The 16,946-nt window shown below is 39.6% G+C and overlaps 1 protein-coding gene across 1 annotated transcript; it reads left to right on the top strand.

Moving 5' to 3' along the window:
* Positions 1–667: 667 nt before the first annotated feature.
* On the top strand, positions 668–1,706 carry LOC103697845. Its single transcript, XM_008779784.2, has 3 exons — positions 668–854; positions 1,015–1,094; positions 1,250–1,706. Exons 1-3 carry the CDS (start codon positions 773–775, stop codon positions 1,445–1,447), a joined length of 360 nt encoding a protein of 119 aa, XP_008778006.2. The 5' UTR covers positions 668–772; the 3' UTR covers positions 1,448–1,706.
* Positions 1,707–16,946: the final 15,240 nt, after the last annotated feature.

Consider the following 16,946-nt stretch of genomic DNA (forward strand, 5'->3'; position numbering starts at 1 on the left):
CCTAGCACTTAAGAAATACTTTTGAAGTTTCAAATAGAAAACCACTTTCTAAATGGAGGGTTGCAACTACTGTAGAAAGTGATTGGACCCCTCCTGAGTTTTTATCGCCCTAAACACATATAACCTTGATTGGCTGTCATCTTGATTGTCTTTGATGAGTATTGGTCATCATCCACAACTAAAAGCCAAAGGCGATTTGTTTGACATGGACACATCTCAAAAGCAGTATTTGAGCATGTTATGAGAGAAAAATGGCCTTTGGGCGGGATTAGACTATAATAGTATCAAATATACTATATCAAAAGAACAAGAGTTTCAAATTTAAAAATATGTTCCATAAATTCTATTTGTCAACTTTTTCTTAGAAATACCATTCACTCGTTAATTAAATACCTACTAAAGTAGGCTCAAGTAGGAAAGAAATATAATTAAATATCTCACAAACTCTATATATATTAGTTTGCATTAACTTATATTGTTGTGTAGAAAAATTTACTCACGTCGGCTATCCTCTGGCAGAGCTGAGTGGGATCATTTTGTCCTAGGCCCGGTGAAGAGGGGACCTCAGCTATCCTGTTTGCAGCGATGGGTCCCAGTCGACAGTAATATCCTCCACACCCACTTCCCCCAACATTTTCTTCTAGCTTCCTTCCAAAGAGCACCGACTCCTCTTTTGTGCTGCAATAGCTCTCAATCCCCCCTCCCCTTTGGCTTCTGTATCTATATAATCTACTCACCTCTCATTCCCCACTGCTGCCACTGAAAGAAACCTATGGGCTTGAAGAATCTCACTACCTTCTCCTTCCTTCTCTTCCTACTCTTGACTTTTGTCCTTGGAGTTTTTTGCAGGCCAGGTAGTCCATTCTTAGTGCCTTCTTAAGAGCTTCTGTTTCTATCTTTTTCTTAGTGCTCCTTTTCCTTCTTTCCACCATATTAACTCTTTATGCAAGCTGAGTGTTCTTACTCTTCCCATCTCTTTATGTGGCTTTTATTCTAAATCGCTCAATGGTGCAGGCTTTCCAGCAGAAGATACGGTTCCATCGCGTTTTCATTACTCCAATCTACTTCAACCACCCAAGGAGTTGCATTTAGAGGTGAAACTAGTATAAATCTAAAGAGAGGGTTAAACTTAAATCTTCGAGTTCGTGTTTCTGTTAGTTCTTACATTTTCCTTCATAGCTTGCAAGTATCTAGCCAGCAAGTGTTTCTTTCTTAATATTTGGCGCTTCTTCAACAATAACTCACATAGGGACTGAAAAGAGATGGATTCTGGAGATGGAGAAGTTACAAGTCCTCAAAGAGATTGATGATTGGCTCAACAGCTCCAGTTTGCACCTACAATGAATGCAGAGGATGCCGATTCAAGTGCAAAGCTGAGCAAGTCCCTGTCGATGCTAACGATCCTGCCAACAGTGCCTACCACTACAAATGTGTGTGTCACAGGTGATGCAAGGTGGAAGAAATCAGTAAAAGTCATTCCCTACATTATCTTATATGTTTTGAAGTCTTAGAAACCCCTATCTAAATATAATTCAGCTTGTCAGATATAGATGAATGGAGGAGGATGCTGGTTTTTTGGTTTTTTTTTAACTCAGTTGCTGCCTATTTGAAGGAATCTAATTCCTTGTTTCATGTTAGTATGTCACACTGAGAGCCTACAATAAGAGCTAGAAATGAAGTTAAAAAACAGGTTTTACATGGCATAAGGAGACAGCTTCTATACTTTGTGATGACGTAAAGAATTTACTTTTCCCAGTAAATAACTGAAACACTGGGCTCGTGGGGTTTTGTGCTCATTTGCCTTCCAGGTAAAATTCCACCACGCCTGCATGTTCCTTGTATGGACAGTAATTCCCTCACGGGAAGACTACTACCAAAACAACAAAAAATCCATCATGGGAAGAGTTTTACCGAAGTTTCCCTGCATTTCTTGCACGTATTTACTGTCAGTGATAATTCCTCGGAATGCGAGAAATGGTCACATGCCAGCAGCCCTAGATTAAAGTGCAAGTTCAGCATAATGGAGTGCAGATTGAACAAGACTGGTCCAGGTCTAGCATGACCACAATTCAAACTTGGCATGCAAATCCAGGATTTGAACTATAGACCCATCCATCTGATGTTGTGGTACCATAGCTTGACAATATTTGGGTTTGGGTTTTGGATGGGACCTAGATCGGGCCAAACACCAATTACGTCAATGTGTCGGAAGCGGTGGCGATGCAATCAGCTTGGGTGCATAGTCAATTCTAGCTGCATCAGGCCAACTCAAACCCAGCCGAAGTATAGCATCACTTGGCAAAAATGTTCGCCGGACAAATCATCAGTGCGCGAAGGGACCGATAAATCACAAAAGTTAATTTAATGTTACTGTTGGAGGATGGTGCCTATATCTTTATTTTATAAAAGTATTCTAAAGAAATAATTTACTAAAATAAAATCAAAAAATTGAAAAGAGCTTTCGTGGATAGAGGCATGTGATATATATTACCCTAAAAACTTGATTTGCCTTCTACTTATAAGTTTGTGGCGATCTCGTTCTTAAGGTACAATAATCCGGCTCAGCCATATCCTCCTCTAATGAGCACGATTGCTGGAGAGGCATGACCCGATCGACTCCTTCAGTTGCCTAAAAAATTAAAAAAAATAGAAAATAGAAAGTAGAAAAATAAAAAAACTCTGTCTGTAGAAGAAACTCCCGAGAGATAGTGATTGTTTCATTAGAATCCATTTTAAATAGTTCATACTTATGAACCAAAATATTTATTTTGGATTCTTTGACTTGATTCGTGCCCTCATGGGTCACTTCAAGTCTGTCCCAAATCTCTTTTGCAGAATTGCAAGTTGAGATCTTATTGAATTCATTTCTATCTAAGGCACAATAAAGCACATTTATAGCTTTAGAGTTTAGTTGTGCCTTTCTCATGTCATGTTCATCCCAATCCTTTTCTAGTTTGGGTACCGTGACATCCTCTACATATATGGATGGGATGTATGGCCCATTTACTACAATGGTCCACATCTCATAGTCTTGGGCTTGGATGAATATTCTCATCCTAGCCTTCCAATATGAGTAGTCGGATCCATTAAAGAATGGGGGTCTTTGGGTGGACTGACCCTCAATGTGGGAAGATCCAAATGGGGTTGTCATTTCGATCTTTTACTTTTGGGTAGAAGAGTTTAGGCTCTGATACCACTTGTTGCCCAGATAGACAACCCAAGAGGGGGGGGGTAAATTGGGTTTTAAAATAATTTGAATAATTAAAACCTTGTGTTTGTGTTGGATTGTCTCTATTCTTCTTCCCCTCACATCACTCACAGCACTTAGCATTAATTAGATAACTTGCAATAGTTTTTAATTAGTCAACCACATCGTTTTAATTATTCAAATTATTTTAAAACCCAATTCACCCCCCCCCCTTTTGGGTTGTCTATCTGGGCAACAAGTGGTATCAGAGCCTAAACTCTTCTACCCAAGAGTAAAAGATCGAAATGACAACCCCATTTGGATCTTCCCACATTGAGGGTCAGTCCACCCAAAGACCCCCATTCTTTAATGGATCCGACTACTCATATTGGAAGGCTTGGATGAGAATATTCATCCAAGCCCAAGACTATGAGATGTGGACCATTGTAGTAAATGGGCCATACATCCCATCCATATATGTAGAGGATGTCACGGTACCCAAACTAGAAAAGGATTGGGATGAACATGACATGAGAAAGGCACAACTAAACTCTAAAGCTATGAATGTGCTTTATTGTGCCTTAGATAGAAATGAATTCAATAGGATCTCAACTTGCAATTCTGCAAAAGAGATTTGGGACAGACTTGAAGTGACCCATGAGGGCACGAATCAAGTCAAAGAATCCAAAATAAATATTTTGGTTCATAAGTATGAACTATTTAAAATGGATTCTAATGAAACAATCACATGCATGTTCACTAGGTTTACTGACATTGTCAATGGCCTAAAAAGCCTTGGCAAGAACTATACTAACAGTGAGCTTGTTAGGAAAATCCTTCGTTGTCTACCAAGGTCATGGGAAGCTAAAGTGACGGCAATCCAAGAAGCCAAGGACTTGAACAAGTTACCACTTGAGGAGCTTCTTGGATCCCTAATGACGCACGAGCTAACCATGAAGCAACACAACGAGGAGGAGTCCTCCCACAAGAAAAAGGTAATAGCTCTTAAGTCTACTTCATCTAACAAGGACTTGTCTTGCAGTAGCAGCAGTGACGAAGAAGAGAATGAGGAAGATGATGGTGAGGCTCTTCTTGTGCGCAAGTTCAAGAAATTCATCAACCACAAGAAGTTCTATCATCAAAGGAGAGGCCCCTCAAATTCCTACCGCAAGGACAAAGGTAAGGAAAGGGAAAATGAGGGGATTGGGTGTTACGAGTGCAAGAAGCCGGGTCACATAAGAGCTGAGTGCCCCTTACTGAAGAAGGGGAGTAAGTACAAGAAGAAGAAGGCTCTTGTCACAACACTATCCGACTCCGACTCATCATCCTCCTCATCAGATGATGAACAAGAAGAGAAGGCCAATTTCTGCTTCATGGCAAATGAAAACGAGGTAACTTTCGATACGCATCCTGATTTTTCTTTTGATGAACTTTATGATGCATTTAATGAATTAATGGTAGAATATAAGGCCATAAATCTTAAGAATAAAGAACTAAAAATAGCTAATCAATCATACCTACATAAATACGATAAATTAGTTAAGGATAAGGATTTAATCATCAAAGAAAATATAGAACTTAAGACAAGCAACCAACTTTTAACTCAAAAGACTAGTACCTTAACTAAAGATAATGAAAAACTAACTAAAGAACTGTCAGAACTTAAAAATCATAAACAAATCTTAAATAAGGATCTCACAAAAGAACTTAATGACCTAAAAGCAGAAAATCAAACTCTAACTAAAGAACTTAACAAATACAAACCCTTAGTTGAAAAATTTACATATAGTTCTGAAAAATTAAACATGATACTTAATAGTCAACGAGCCGTATTTAATAAAGCGGGTTTAGGGTACAAACCAAGAAATAAACAAAAACTTCTTAGTAACTTCTTTGTTAAAGCTGGGGAAACTAAAACTAAGAAAATAACTTGCTTTTGCTGTGGTACAATAGGTCATAAAGCGAATGTGTGTAATTCTAGGAAAAATAAAACAAAAAGGAAAATTAAAAGGGTATGGGTTCCAAAAGGAACCAACTTGACTAACCATGAAGGACCCAAGAAAACTTGGGTACCTAAGATGACATGATTTGCTTGTGTAGGAGTGTCTTGCAGCCAAGGTCAACAAAAACTGCTGGTACTTGGATAGTGGCTGCTCAAGGCACATGACGGGTGACAAAGATCAATTTTTCACCCTTGAAGCTAAGAAGGGAGGTGCTGTGACTTTTGGAGACAACAACCAAGGTCACATCATTGGTATTGGTAAAGTTCAAATCACCCCTTCTACTTTTATTGATAATGTTAGATATGTTGATGGTCTTAAGCATAATTTACTTAGCATTAGTCAATTGTGTGATAGAGGTTTTGATATTTTGTTCAAACCATCACTATGCATCATAACCAACTCAAATGACAATAGTTTAGTTTCTAAAGGAATAAGACGTGGGAATGTGTATGTTATAGATCTTGAGGATCTTGCCAAACACAACCCATGCTTAGTTGTTAATGAAACTAAGGACAATGATGCTAGTTGGTTATGGCACCGTAAGTTAGGTCATGCAAGCATGGACACAATATCAAAACTAGTTAAGAGAGATTCCGTAATAGGTTTGCCAAAACTAAAGTTTGAAAAGAATAAAATATGTGAAGCATGTCAATTTGGCAAACAATCAAGGAACTCCTTTAAATCTATCAATTGTGTCTTTACCTCTAGACCTCTAGAACTAATACACATGGACCTATTCGGACCAACTAGAACCACAAGTCTAGGTGGAAATAAATATGGTCTAGTTATTGTAGATGATTATTCTAGATACACTTGGGTCATGTTCTTAAATCATAAGGATCAAGCATTTTCGGTCTTCAAGAAATTTCACAAAGAAGTAACAAATGCTAGAGATACTTCAGTCATAGCTATTAGAAGTGACCATGGAACCGAATTTGAGAATCATTTATTTGATGAGTTTTGTAGTAAAAAGGGGATAACTCATAATTTCTCTGCACCTAGGACACCACAACAAAATGGAGTTGTGGAAAGGAAAAATAGAACTCTAGAGGAAATGGCTAGAACTATGTTATGTGAAAGTAACCTCCCTAAGTACTTTTGGGGAGAAGCCATTAATACTTCTTGTCATATATTAAATAGAGTTTTATTGAGACCCATTATAAAGAAAACACCTTATGAACTTTGGAAAAATAGAAAACCAAAGGTAAACTACTTTCATGTTTTTGGATGTAGGTGTTTTGTTCATAATAATGGGAAAGATAATCTAGAAATTTGACTCAAAATCTGATGAGGCTATATTCTTGGGGTACTCTACAACTAGCAAAGCCTACAGAGTCTTTAATAAAAGAACCCTAGTTATAGAAGAATCTATACATGTTGTATTTGATGATTCTAGTGACATCACTTCTAGCAAGAGAGTTAATTTTGATGATGATGCTGAAATTCTTGAAGAAAAGATAGATGAGATGACATTACAAGATGATAATCAAAAATTAATTGAAGATGCATCTTCAAGCCAAGAGGCTATTGTGGATCATGGACTAACTAAAGCTTGGAGGTATGCTCACGGGCATCCTAAGGAATTAATTCTAGATGATCCATCTCAACCTATTAGGACTAGGGCATCCCTTAGGAACTTAAATAATCATCTAGCCTTTGTTTCTCATTTTGAGCCCAAACACATAGAAAAAGCTGAAAAAGATGTAAATTGGATAAATGCAATGCAAGAAGAATTAAACCAATTTACTAGAAACAAGGTATGGAATCTAGTAGAGAGACCGTCTGAATATCCGATTATAGGTACTAAATGGATTTATAAAAATAAACTTGATGAAAATGGAATTGTTATAAGGAATAAGGCTAGACTAGTAGCAAAGGGTTATAATCAAGAAGAAGGTATAGATTTTGATGAAACCTGTGCTCCTGTAGCTAGACTTGAGGCTATTAGATTATTATTAGCATATGCATGCTCTAAGGACTTCAAACTATTTCAAATGGATGTAAAAAGTGCATTTTTAAATGGGTATATAAATGAGGAGGTATATGTAGAACAACCTCCTGGTTTTGAAAATCATCAATACCCTAATCATGTATATAAACTGAACAAAGCACTTTATGGTTTAAAACAAGCACCTAGAGCATGGTATGAGAGGCTTAGCAAATTCCTACTAGAACATGAGTTCTCTAGGGGTAATGTAGATACAACACTATTTCTGAAAAAGAAAAACCAAGATATGCTACTAGTACAGATTTATGTTGATGATATCATTTTCGGTGCTACTAACAATCGCCTCTGCGAAGAATTTGCTGATTTGATGCAGAGTGAATTTGAGATGAGCATGATGGGAGAGCTGAACTACTTCCTTGGGCTTCAAATCAAACAGTCTGAAGGAGGCATCTTCATCAATCAAGCCAAATATATCAAGGAGATGCTCAAGAAGTTTGAAATGGAGGGAAACAAGTCAATCAGCACCCCCATGAGCTCATCATGCAAATTAGACCAAGATGAATCAGGTAAATCTGTAGATCAGAAACTGTATAGAGGTATGATAGGATCTTTATTGTATCTTACTGCAAGTAGACCTGATATTATGTTTAGTGTCTGCATGTGTGCTAGATATCAGGCTAATCCTAAGGAATCACATCTAGTTGCAGTTAAGAGAATTTTTAAATACTTAATAGGAACTAAGAATATAGGATTATGGTACTCTAAAGAATCTAGCCTAAACTTAATAGGATACACAGATTCAGACTTTGCTGGATGTAAACTTGATAGAAAAAGTACCAGCGGGTCATGTCAATTCCTAGGAGAAAACTTAATCTCATGGTTTAGCAAGAAACAAAATTCGGTTGCATTATCTACTGCTGAAGCTGAATATGTTGCAGCCTGGAGTTGTTGTGCTCAAATCTTGTGGATTAAACAACAACTAGAAGATTATGGCATTAAGCAAGATAAAATTCCCATTAATTGTGATAATACAAGTGCCATTAATCTAACTAAAAATCCAATTCAGCATTCAAGAACTAAACACATTGAGATAAGACATCACTTCATAAGAGACCATGTATTGAATGGTGATGTGACACTCCAATTTGTTTGTACTGATGATCAATTAGCAGATATTTTTACAAAACCTCTAAGTGAAGAGAGGTTTAGTGTGCTTAGGAGGGGATTAGGAGTGATTGATCCATCCTAGTGGTAGTTTCCACTAGATTCATTGATTTTGATGATTAGATTGTGGTTAAAATAGAGTTTCTTTTCCCTGATCATCAAATCAGATCATACTTTAGTGTTTTTCCCTCATTTGGCACGAATGTAGCATGATTTTTAGGTGCGTGCCAAAGTTAGAGACGACTCGAGTAAGTTTCAGAGCCGGCTCCTAAGGGGGAGTCGACTCGCGCATTGGCGGGAGTCGACTCGCAAAGATGGCAGCAGAGGGGGAGTCGACTCGCATACTGTCGGGAGTCGACTCGAGGTCCACAGGGGCATAAGGAGAGTCGACTCGCGCATATTCTGGAGTCGACTCGAGGTCGAGTCGACTCGCGACTCAGTGGAGTCGACTCGCAGTCGGGATCCGACTTTTTAACCCTAGATTTGTCGTTTCGAAAACACTTTTCTTTCAAGCCACCACTGTTCAAAAAACCCTAGAGCCGACTCCTAGGTCGTCCCCAATCGTCTCCAAGCCATTTTTCCGTCGATTCTTCACCGGACATTGAGTTCTCCTCCCTTCCTAGGTCATTCCCGGTCGGTTCCGAGTCTTTTCCGTCGGTCTTTCACCGTCCTCTAGATTTTTCCTCTCTGTTTAGGTCAAAATGCCGCGTAAGACCGTAGTTAGGAAGGGTCCCGACCCGAGGCCGGTCCCGAGCGGCGCTCCAAGGCGCGGCACGATCCCGCGAGGCAACCACCTCCGGCTCGTTCCCCGCCTAGGGCGGTTCCCGCGAGGCCATTAGCCGGGAAGGCCGTCACCACCGGGAGATATGTCGACTTCGACTATCTCTCCCGGGAAGGGTTCACTATAGGTGATAGACTCAGGGCCCAGGGCTTAGAGTATTTCCTCACCTTAGATCTCCCCACTTACCCTGGCCTTGTTAGAGAGTTTTACGGTACCGTCCATCGGGGAGATGGGGGTATCGAGGGCACAGTAGCCGGTGTTCCTTTGCGTGTCACGGAGGATCTTATTGCCCACATCCTCCACCTTCCATTAGCAGGGGTGGGTCCCGCACACCCTGAGGATAGGGTTGAGGCCCTTACGGCCGTTCTAGGACATCCACCCCAGTCACCTCTAGACGAGGTATCCGCTAGCTCACTACCGATTGAGGTGCGGATCCTCTTGAGTATATTGTCTAGGTCCATCTTCCCTAAGACAGGGAGATTTGATTTTGTAAATGAGAGAGACCTAGCTCTGATGTTCTATATGCTTCATGACACCCCAATCAACTTCCCCAAACTCATATATCGATACATGTGTGAGCCACTAGACAGACCTAGGCTCACCCTACCCTACGGCATGGTCTTCACATTATTATTTAGGGAGTACGAGATTCCTATCCCTGAGGGGGAACCCTCTCGCGCATTGCGATGGACTGATCGCATGCGTCCGGGGACCCTACACAGGATGGGGTTTCGGAAGAGAGAGGGGATTTGGGTTAGGAAGTCTACCCTCACCACACAGACCACCAGACCTTCCCCCAGTCCTGAGCCAGACTCTGACTTTCCAGACTTACCAGATCTTCCATCCACTCCTGCTCCTACCACCTCCGCTGGACCTTCCTCCTCGGCTCCACCACCCATGGAGGTCCGCATTGATCCTGAGCAGCTCCGGGAGCTGCGGCAGGAGATAGTCCGAGATCTGAGGGATGAGTTGCTTCGGGAGCTCCGAGGTTCGGTGCCTACTCCCTCTCCTGCGCCCACATCTTCCGCATTGGTCCCTTCCCTGACAGCCGTGACAGACATGACGGCTGAGGTGCGGCAAGAGATATACAACATGAGGACCTTGATACAGGCCCAGTTCCACAGCATGAGTGAGGTCACGAGCACCACTCGACAGATGCGGGATGACATCGGCCGTGACATGTCCACCACCACCGCAGGGGCCGAGCGCTTGTCGAATGTGCTCATCTACAAACTGGACGAACTGCAGAAGTCGGTGCTCGAGCTGGATACGACACAGAGCAGGGCCATCCAGGCCATCATTCGCCAGCTCGAGAACGTCACCAATGCGGTCCAATCACTCGTGGAGCGCATGCCTCGAGGAGACACATCCTCGAGAGGAGGAGCCACATCCTCGAGAGGAGGAGCTACATCCTCGAGGAGACCATAGCTACTTTTTTGTGTTTTGTTTTGACATGTATTGTTTTGCTTTACTTATTGTATTCTGAAATGTACTTACATACAAATTAATACAATGAGTAGCCGCATTTTTCTTCAATACTGTGCCTTTTGATCTATGTTTGATTGTGTGTTCTGATTACCTCCTTTTTGATATGATGACAAAAAGGGGGAGAAATATGTATAAAATATGTAAAAGGGGGAGAAATATGCATAAAATATGTAAAAGGAATCAATGGAAAGATAAACTCTTAAAACACACAAATTTGTTCTAAGTGGATTCGGTACCTCGAGGCTTATTATCTCTCTTTTGGGGCTCCTAATGGAGTAATCTCCAGAATCTATTCAAGGGATATTCGGAGATTAGCTGAATCCTACTCAAGAACAAATTGACAGATTTTCCCTCTAAATACAAAAATTCAGTTCAAAAACTTCAAAGCATTAAAAGGAAATTCAGAGAATCAAAACATAATTGAATGCATATGTTGAGGGGGAGAATCTGAATTTTAATCAAACTAAATCATTAATGACATATAAGCCAAACAATTGATTGCATAATATGAAGGCTTATATAATTCCAAATGAAAGGGGGAGCTTTAACTCCGAAATTTATTGTTTCACTCCTTTCAAAGCTTGGATAAATTGAATTACCAGACATTTGAATTCATTTATGGATTTTAATTCATTATTTATTGAGCAATTCATTTTACATATACTCAAAGTTTTGTCATCATCAAAAAGGGGGAGATTGTGGAGTGATTGATTAAAACCCCATTTGATTTTGATGAGCTCAAAGCATTTGAGTATATCTTTTGATTACTAATGAATTCAATTGAGTGTTTCAGTGAAAATCCTGTCTAAGTGTCCCAGGACTTGGTTCATAATTTTTGGATAAGTTAAGGAGTCTGTTTGAACCAATGTCTGAGACTCGAGTCGACTCCCGAGTATCACGAGTCGACTCCAAGCGTATCAAGTTCATTGGCACGAGCTTGAGTCGACTCCAGATAAGTACGAGTCGACTCCGACTGAGAACAGACAGAAGAACAGAAAGCTTTAACTCAGAACCTGTCAGCGAGTCGACTCCCGAAGTGCGCGAGTCGACTCCGATGTTCACCGAGTCGACTCCAAGGAAATAAGAGTCGACTCCAAGCAGTCACAGGCAGAAAAGTCAGAGAACAGTTTTCGGGTCTGAGATTCGAGTCGACTCCAGTGGAACGCGAGTCGACTCCGATAGGTGGCAAGTCGACTCCAGAGAAAGCAAGAGTCGACTCTCAGCGGTACACAAAGAAAAAGTCAGAGAGCATTTTATGGACTCTGAGATTCGAGTCGACTCCCGCAATACGCGAGTCGACTCCAAGACACCGCGACCCCAAGACAGACAGAAAACCAAGTTACTGCCTCTGAGATTCGAGTTGACTCCCAGACAGCTCGAGTCGACTCCAAGACAAGCTTCACGTCAAAAGGCAGAAGACCAACTTTCGGAAACTGAGAGCCGAGTCGACTCCAAGGAAGTTCGAGTCGACTCCAAGACTGGATGAGCCAAAAGACAGAGAATCGGGAGTTCGGGCTCTGAGATTCGAGTCGACTCCCAGGACAGTCGAGTCAACTCGAGTGGACAAAATTCAAATTTGGATCCACGGACTACAGAGGATGAGCCGACTCCAAAATTGCCAGGTCAGCGCCAGAAGTTGGCGAGTCGACTCCGGGTCAAGACGAGTCGACTCCCAGTCAAGACAGCAACTTTAATTCAAACTGTGAACAGTTGCCGAGTCGACTCCGGAAAAGCTCGAGTCGACTCCTGCTACAGCCGAGTCGACTCCTGATCGCGCGAGTCGACTCCAACCCACCAACGGACACATTGTCAGGCTGTGCAGAGTGTGCAGAACGGACAGAAAAAGGTGTCTAACGGCTAGTTTTCGTGGGGGTTGGTTTAAATAGCCACAGAAGACTGTAGCAAAGTAGAGAACAACCATTCCACTCCAACTAATCAAGCACTCAAGCTCTGCAACGTGCTCTTCAACGAAAAAGAGGAAGATCTGCATTTACTGCTTCCAACTACATCTTCCCAGCAATTAAAGCCTCCTTCTCCTGCATTCAAGTCGACTACTCTTTCAAGAGGAGACCAGAAGTTTAAGAAGCCATTCCTCATCTCCAATCTAAAAGCGTTTGAGGCTTCTTAACTTCATTCATTGTTCATATTGTTTTCATCTGCTTTTTGAGAAGCTCATTTTCTGTTTTCTTTCTACAACTTGTATTTACTTAGTTCAATCGGGGATTGAATCAAGGGGATTGAGGTTGGTTGGTGAGCCGAGTTAAAACCAACGTGTGTAAGGGTTTGATTGTGATCCCGGGAAAACAATCGGGGCGGTTTTAGTCGGTGAGCCTGGGAAAACCGACCGAGTTCGTTGTGAGCTCGTAAAACAACAAGTTTGGTTGTGAGCTTGGAAAACAACCGGCTGTAATCCAAGGGGGTTATAGTGAATTCCCAAGTGAGACTTGGGGAGTGGACGTAGGAGCAAGGGTTAGCTCCGAACCACTATAAAACCTTGTGTTTGTGTTGGATTGTCTCTATTCTTCTTCCCCTCACATCACTCACAGCACTTAGCATTAATTAGATAACTTGCAATAGTTTTTAATTAGTCAACCACATCGTTTTAATTATTCAAATTATTTTAAAACCCAATTCACCCCCCCCCCCCCTCTTGGGTTGTCTATCTGGGCAACAGATAGAGTACAAATGAGAGAGAGATTGAATTGGATTAGAATTAATCTTGGAGGAGTTTATTTATAGACTCTATCCAGAAGACTGATACAGTGCAGTGTTTCCGAAGATGCGATGCTTCAAAAGCATCGCATCCCCATGGAAACCAGAACCAATATTCTTTTTTCAGATGTTATTTTCAAAAGAGTCACACCTGTTCTGAAAGAAACGTCTAAAGAAAAGGATAAAAGTTTTATCCTATATTTTAAAATATCTAATATTTAGGAGATAAAGTTGATATATTCATTTTTAAAATTAATTTTTTTTAAAGTTAAAACTCCAACAATCCCCTACAAAAGATTTAAATTTAAAAATAAAAATATTTAGAAGAAAATTTGCACAACTTATATTGTGCAATCGGTGAGGTGTTCCGCAGACTTGAACCCCACTTAGTGTTGATAGTATCTATTTGAAGAAATTATTGTAACCTTGAACTATAGGTTCTTTAACTTAGATTTCTACTTATCACATACATAGTATAGATCAATTGGGTCTTTATGCGGTCAGCACCATTTAAAGGCCTTGCGCTTAGTACTTTGATTTTTTATGAGAAGTTTATTAGGGTTAGCCCAAACCCTTAGTCTCATATAGGTAAGTTCTCCAAGGATATTTGTGACCTAATACCTCACAGATTTTCTGTCTTAGACTTATTAAGAGTATAACTCTACTTTTTCAATATATATTTTTGTCACTAATAAGAGCACTCATCATAGAAATGGAAGGAGATATACTCCAAAAATGCACTCTGACATAATCACTCAAGCAGCTTCGTTTCTACTATATTGAACCTCCTTCATGGGATCTCCAATCACAGACGTTGGGTATTCACTATCGGTGACCAAATAGTGGGCTTAAGCTCCATCCCCTTCAATGATTCTAGGACTCCACTCCTAGACAAATCCTTGATTCAATGATCTGCTAAGTTTTCTCAGACTTGATAAATTTCAAAAAAATGATATTGCTCTTTTTGAGTTGTCTTACAAATTTATGATAAATTCAAATATGTCGGTTCATCTTTTTGTTAGTACTCTTTTAATTTGTAAGTTCTATTAAGGTTTTATTATCATAATGAATTGATATAGCCAGAACTGGATTAGGTACTAAAGGTAGCTCTGAGATAAGATTTTTAATCCACTCTGCCTCAATACAAGTGGTATCTGAAGCAATCAACTCGGCTTTCATAGTGCTCCAAGATATAATAGTTTGTTTGGATAATCCCCAAGCAACGACAGCACTGCTAAGAAGAAAGAGATATTCAGTGGTTGATTTAAGATCAAGAGAATTAGTAATCCAATTTACATCACTGTAGTCCTCAACCATCTCAGGGTATCCAGTGTACAAGAGTGAAAGATCAAGAATTTTCTTAAGATATCGAAATACCTTTTCAATGGCTGACCAATGAGATTGATTTGGATTTTGAGTACATCTACTTAATCTTTCTATAGCACAGGCAATATCAGGTCATGTCCTATTTTCCACATATAGGAGAGAACCTATGATTTAGGGGTATCTGATTTGATCAACTGGTTCACCTAAATTCCTTTTGAGATGAATACTTGAATTATAAGTGGTAGATATAGATTTTTTATTAGAGTAACCAAAGTTTTGAATCATTTTCTTGATGGAATTAGCAAGGAAGAGAGCGATCCCTTCAGAAGATCTAAACAACTTCATCCCTAGGATGATATCAGCTTCACCTAAATCTTTTATATCAAAGTGATTTGAAAAGAATTGTTTGATTTTATATGTGATTTTAAGAGAAGTTCTAGAAATTAGAATATCGTCGACGTATAAATAAAGTATCGCACAATCATCATCAATAATTTTGAAATACACACACTTGTCATGATCATTGATGGAGAAACCAATGAAAAGAATAGTTCTATCAAATTTTTCATGCCACTGTTTCAGTGCTTGTTTGAGACTGTATAGGGACTTAACAAGTTTGCAAACTTTGTTCTCTTGTCCCTTTACAATGAATCCTTTAGGTTGTTCCATATAGATCTCATCATCTAGATCTCCATTTAGGAACGTAGTCTTCACATCTATTTGATAAATGATTAACTTATGGATGGAAGCAATAATGGCAAGAAGAGTTCTAAGGGTAGAGATTCTAGCTACAGAGGAATAGGTATTAAAATAATCTGAAATCTTTTTTCGGTTATATTCTTTAGCCACTAATTTCGCCTTATACTTTTCTATTGATCCATCAAGTCTAAGCTTCCTACAGAATACCTACTTACAACCTAATGGTTTACTACTTGGAGGAAGATCAGTCGATCTAGATCTAGTTTTGGATAATTGAGTTGAATTTAGAGCTAATAACTTTCTTCCAAAAAGGGGCATCTGGTGAAGACATCACCTCTGCAAATGTGGAAGCTTCACCTTTTACTAGAAAAGTAAAGAAATCTTCACCATTCTGCTACACTATTCGATTGCGGGGAGTAAGGAGGAGTAACCTGATGAATGATCCCATTTTCTTGACATAATAGAGCCATCTCATTCGAGATACATTCTCCACCACGATCAGACCTAAGTTTTTTAAAGGTTGAATGAGCCAGGTTGAATGATCCCATATTCTTGATAGAATAGAGCCATTCAGCTTCAACCTTATAGATTTCAAATTTGTCTAAGACTTCATTTTTAGATTTGATTAGATATGTGTAACAATACCTCGAGATGTCATCCATAAATATTTAAAGTAACGATTTTCTCCTCGGGTTGGAATTTTAGTGGAGTCACACACATTACTATGAATTAGGTCAAGAAGGTTAGAACTTCTATTAACACATTTGAAAGGTTTTTGGGTACTTTTGGCTTAAAAACAAATTTTACATTGGACCTTTTTATCTAGATGGATCTCAGGGATCATAGTCAAGATAGTCATGTAATGGATCCGATCAAAATTCACATGACCAAGCCTACCATGCCAAACATCAGAAGATTCAAGATTTAGAATAAAAGGATGATCTTTATTAGAATCTTTAGGATTTACACTTAATTTGAATAGGCCTTCAGACACAAAGCCTTTTCCAACAAACGCATTATTTCGAGAGATTACAAGCTTATTAGATTCTAATACAATCTTATAGCCTCTAGATACAAGAAAAAATCTACTGGTAAGATTCCTCTTAATATTGGGGATGAACAGCACTTCGTGAAGGATTAGAATTTTTTTAAATGTCATCTTTAGGTCCACTCGTCCTTTTCCTAACACTTGTGCTGAGGAGTCATTTTCAAGCGTTACACCTCCTCCACTTAATTCTTGAAAGGTGGAGAACTAGGAGCGATCAAAACAAACATGAACATTAGCTTGGGAGTCAAGCCACCAATCACAAGAAGAGTGGACAAGGAAAACCAAAGGGTTTTGACATTCTAACCTGAAGGAAGATCCAGAACCATCTCAACCATATTCACATGAGGTTTAAGTGATCCTTTCTTCCAAGATTTAGTCTTTCTATGATAGTAATCTTTTTCCATATGATTTGACCACCCACACATGAAGCAGAAGGTCTTCTTCCTTGTTGGCTTCTGATCAAGACGGTTATGGCTTCTAGAAGGTTTGGAGGAAGAGACAAGATTTGAAGAATTTTGAAGTTTTTTCTTTTTGAAAAATTTTCTACGGGATTTGAAATAGGTTTGACTTGATTCGGTCAAATTGATCTT

This window comes from Phoenix dactylifera, chromosome 11 (assembly GCF_009389715.1).
Source record: "Phoenix dactylifera cultivar Barhee BC4 chromosome 11, palm_55x_up_171113_PBpolish2nd_filt_p, whole genome shotgun sequence".
Lineage (NCBI taxonomy): Eukaryota > Viridiplantae > Streptophyta > Magnoliopsida > Arecales > Arecaceae > Phoenix > Phoenix dactylifera.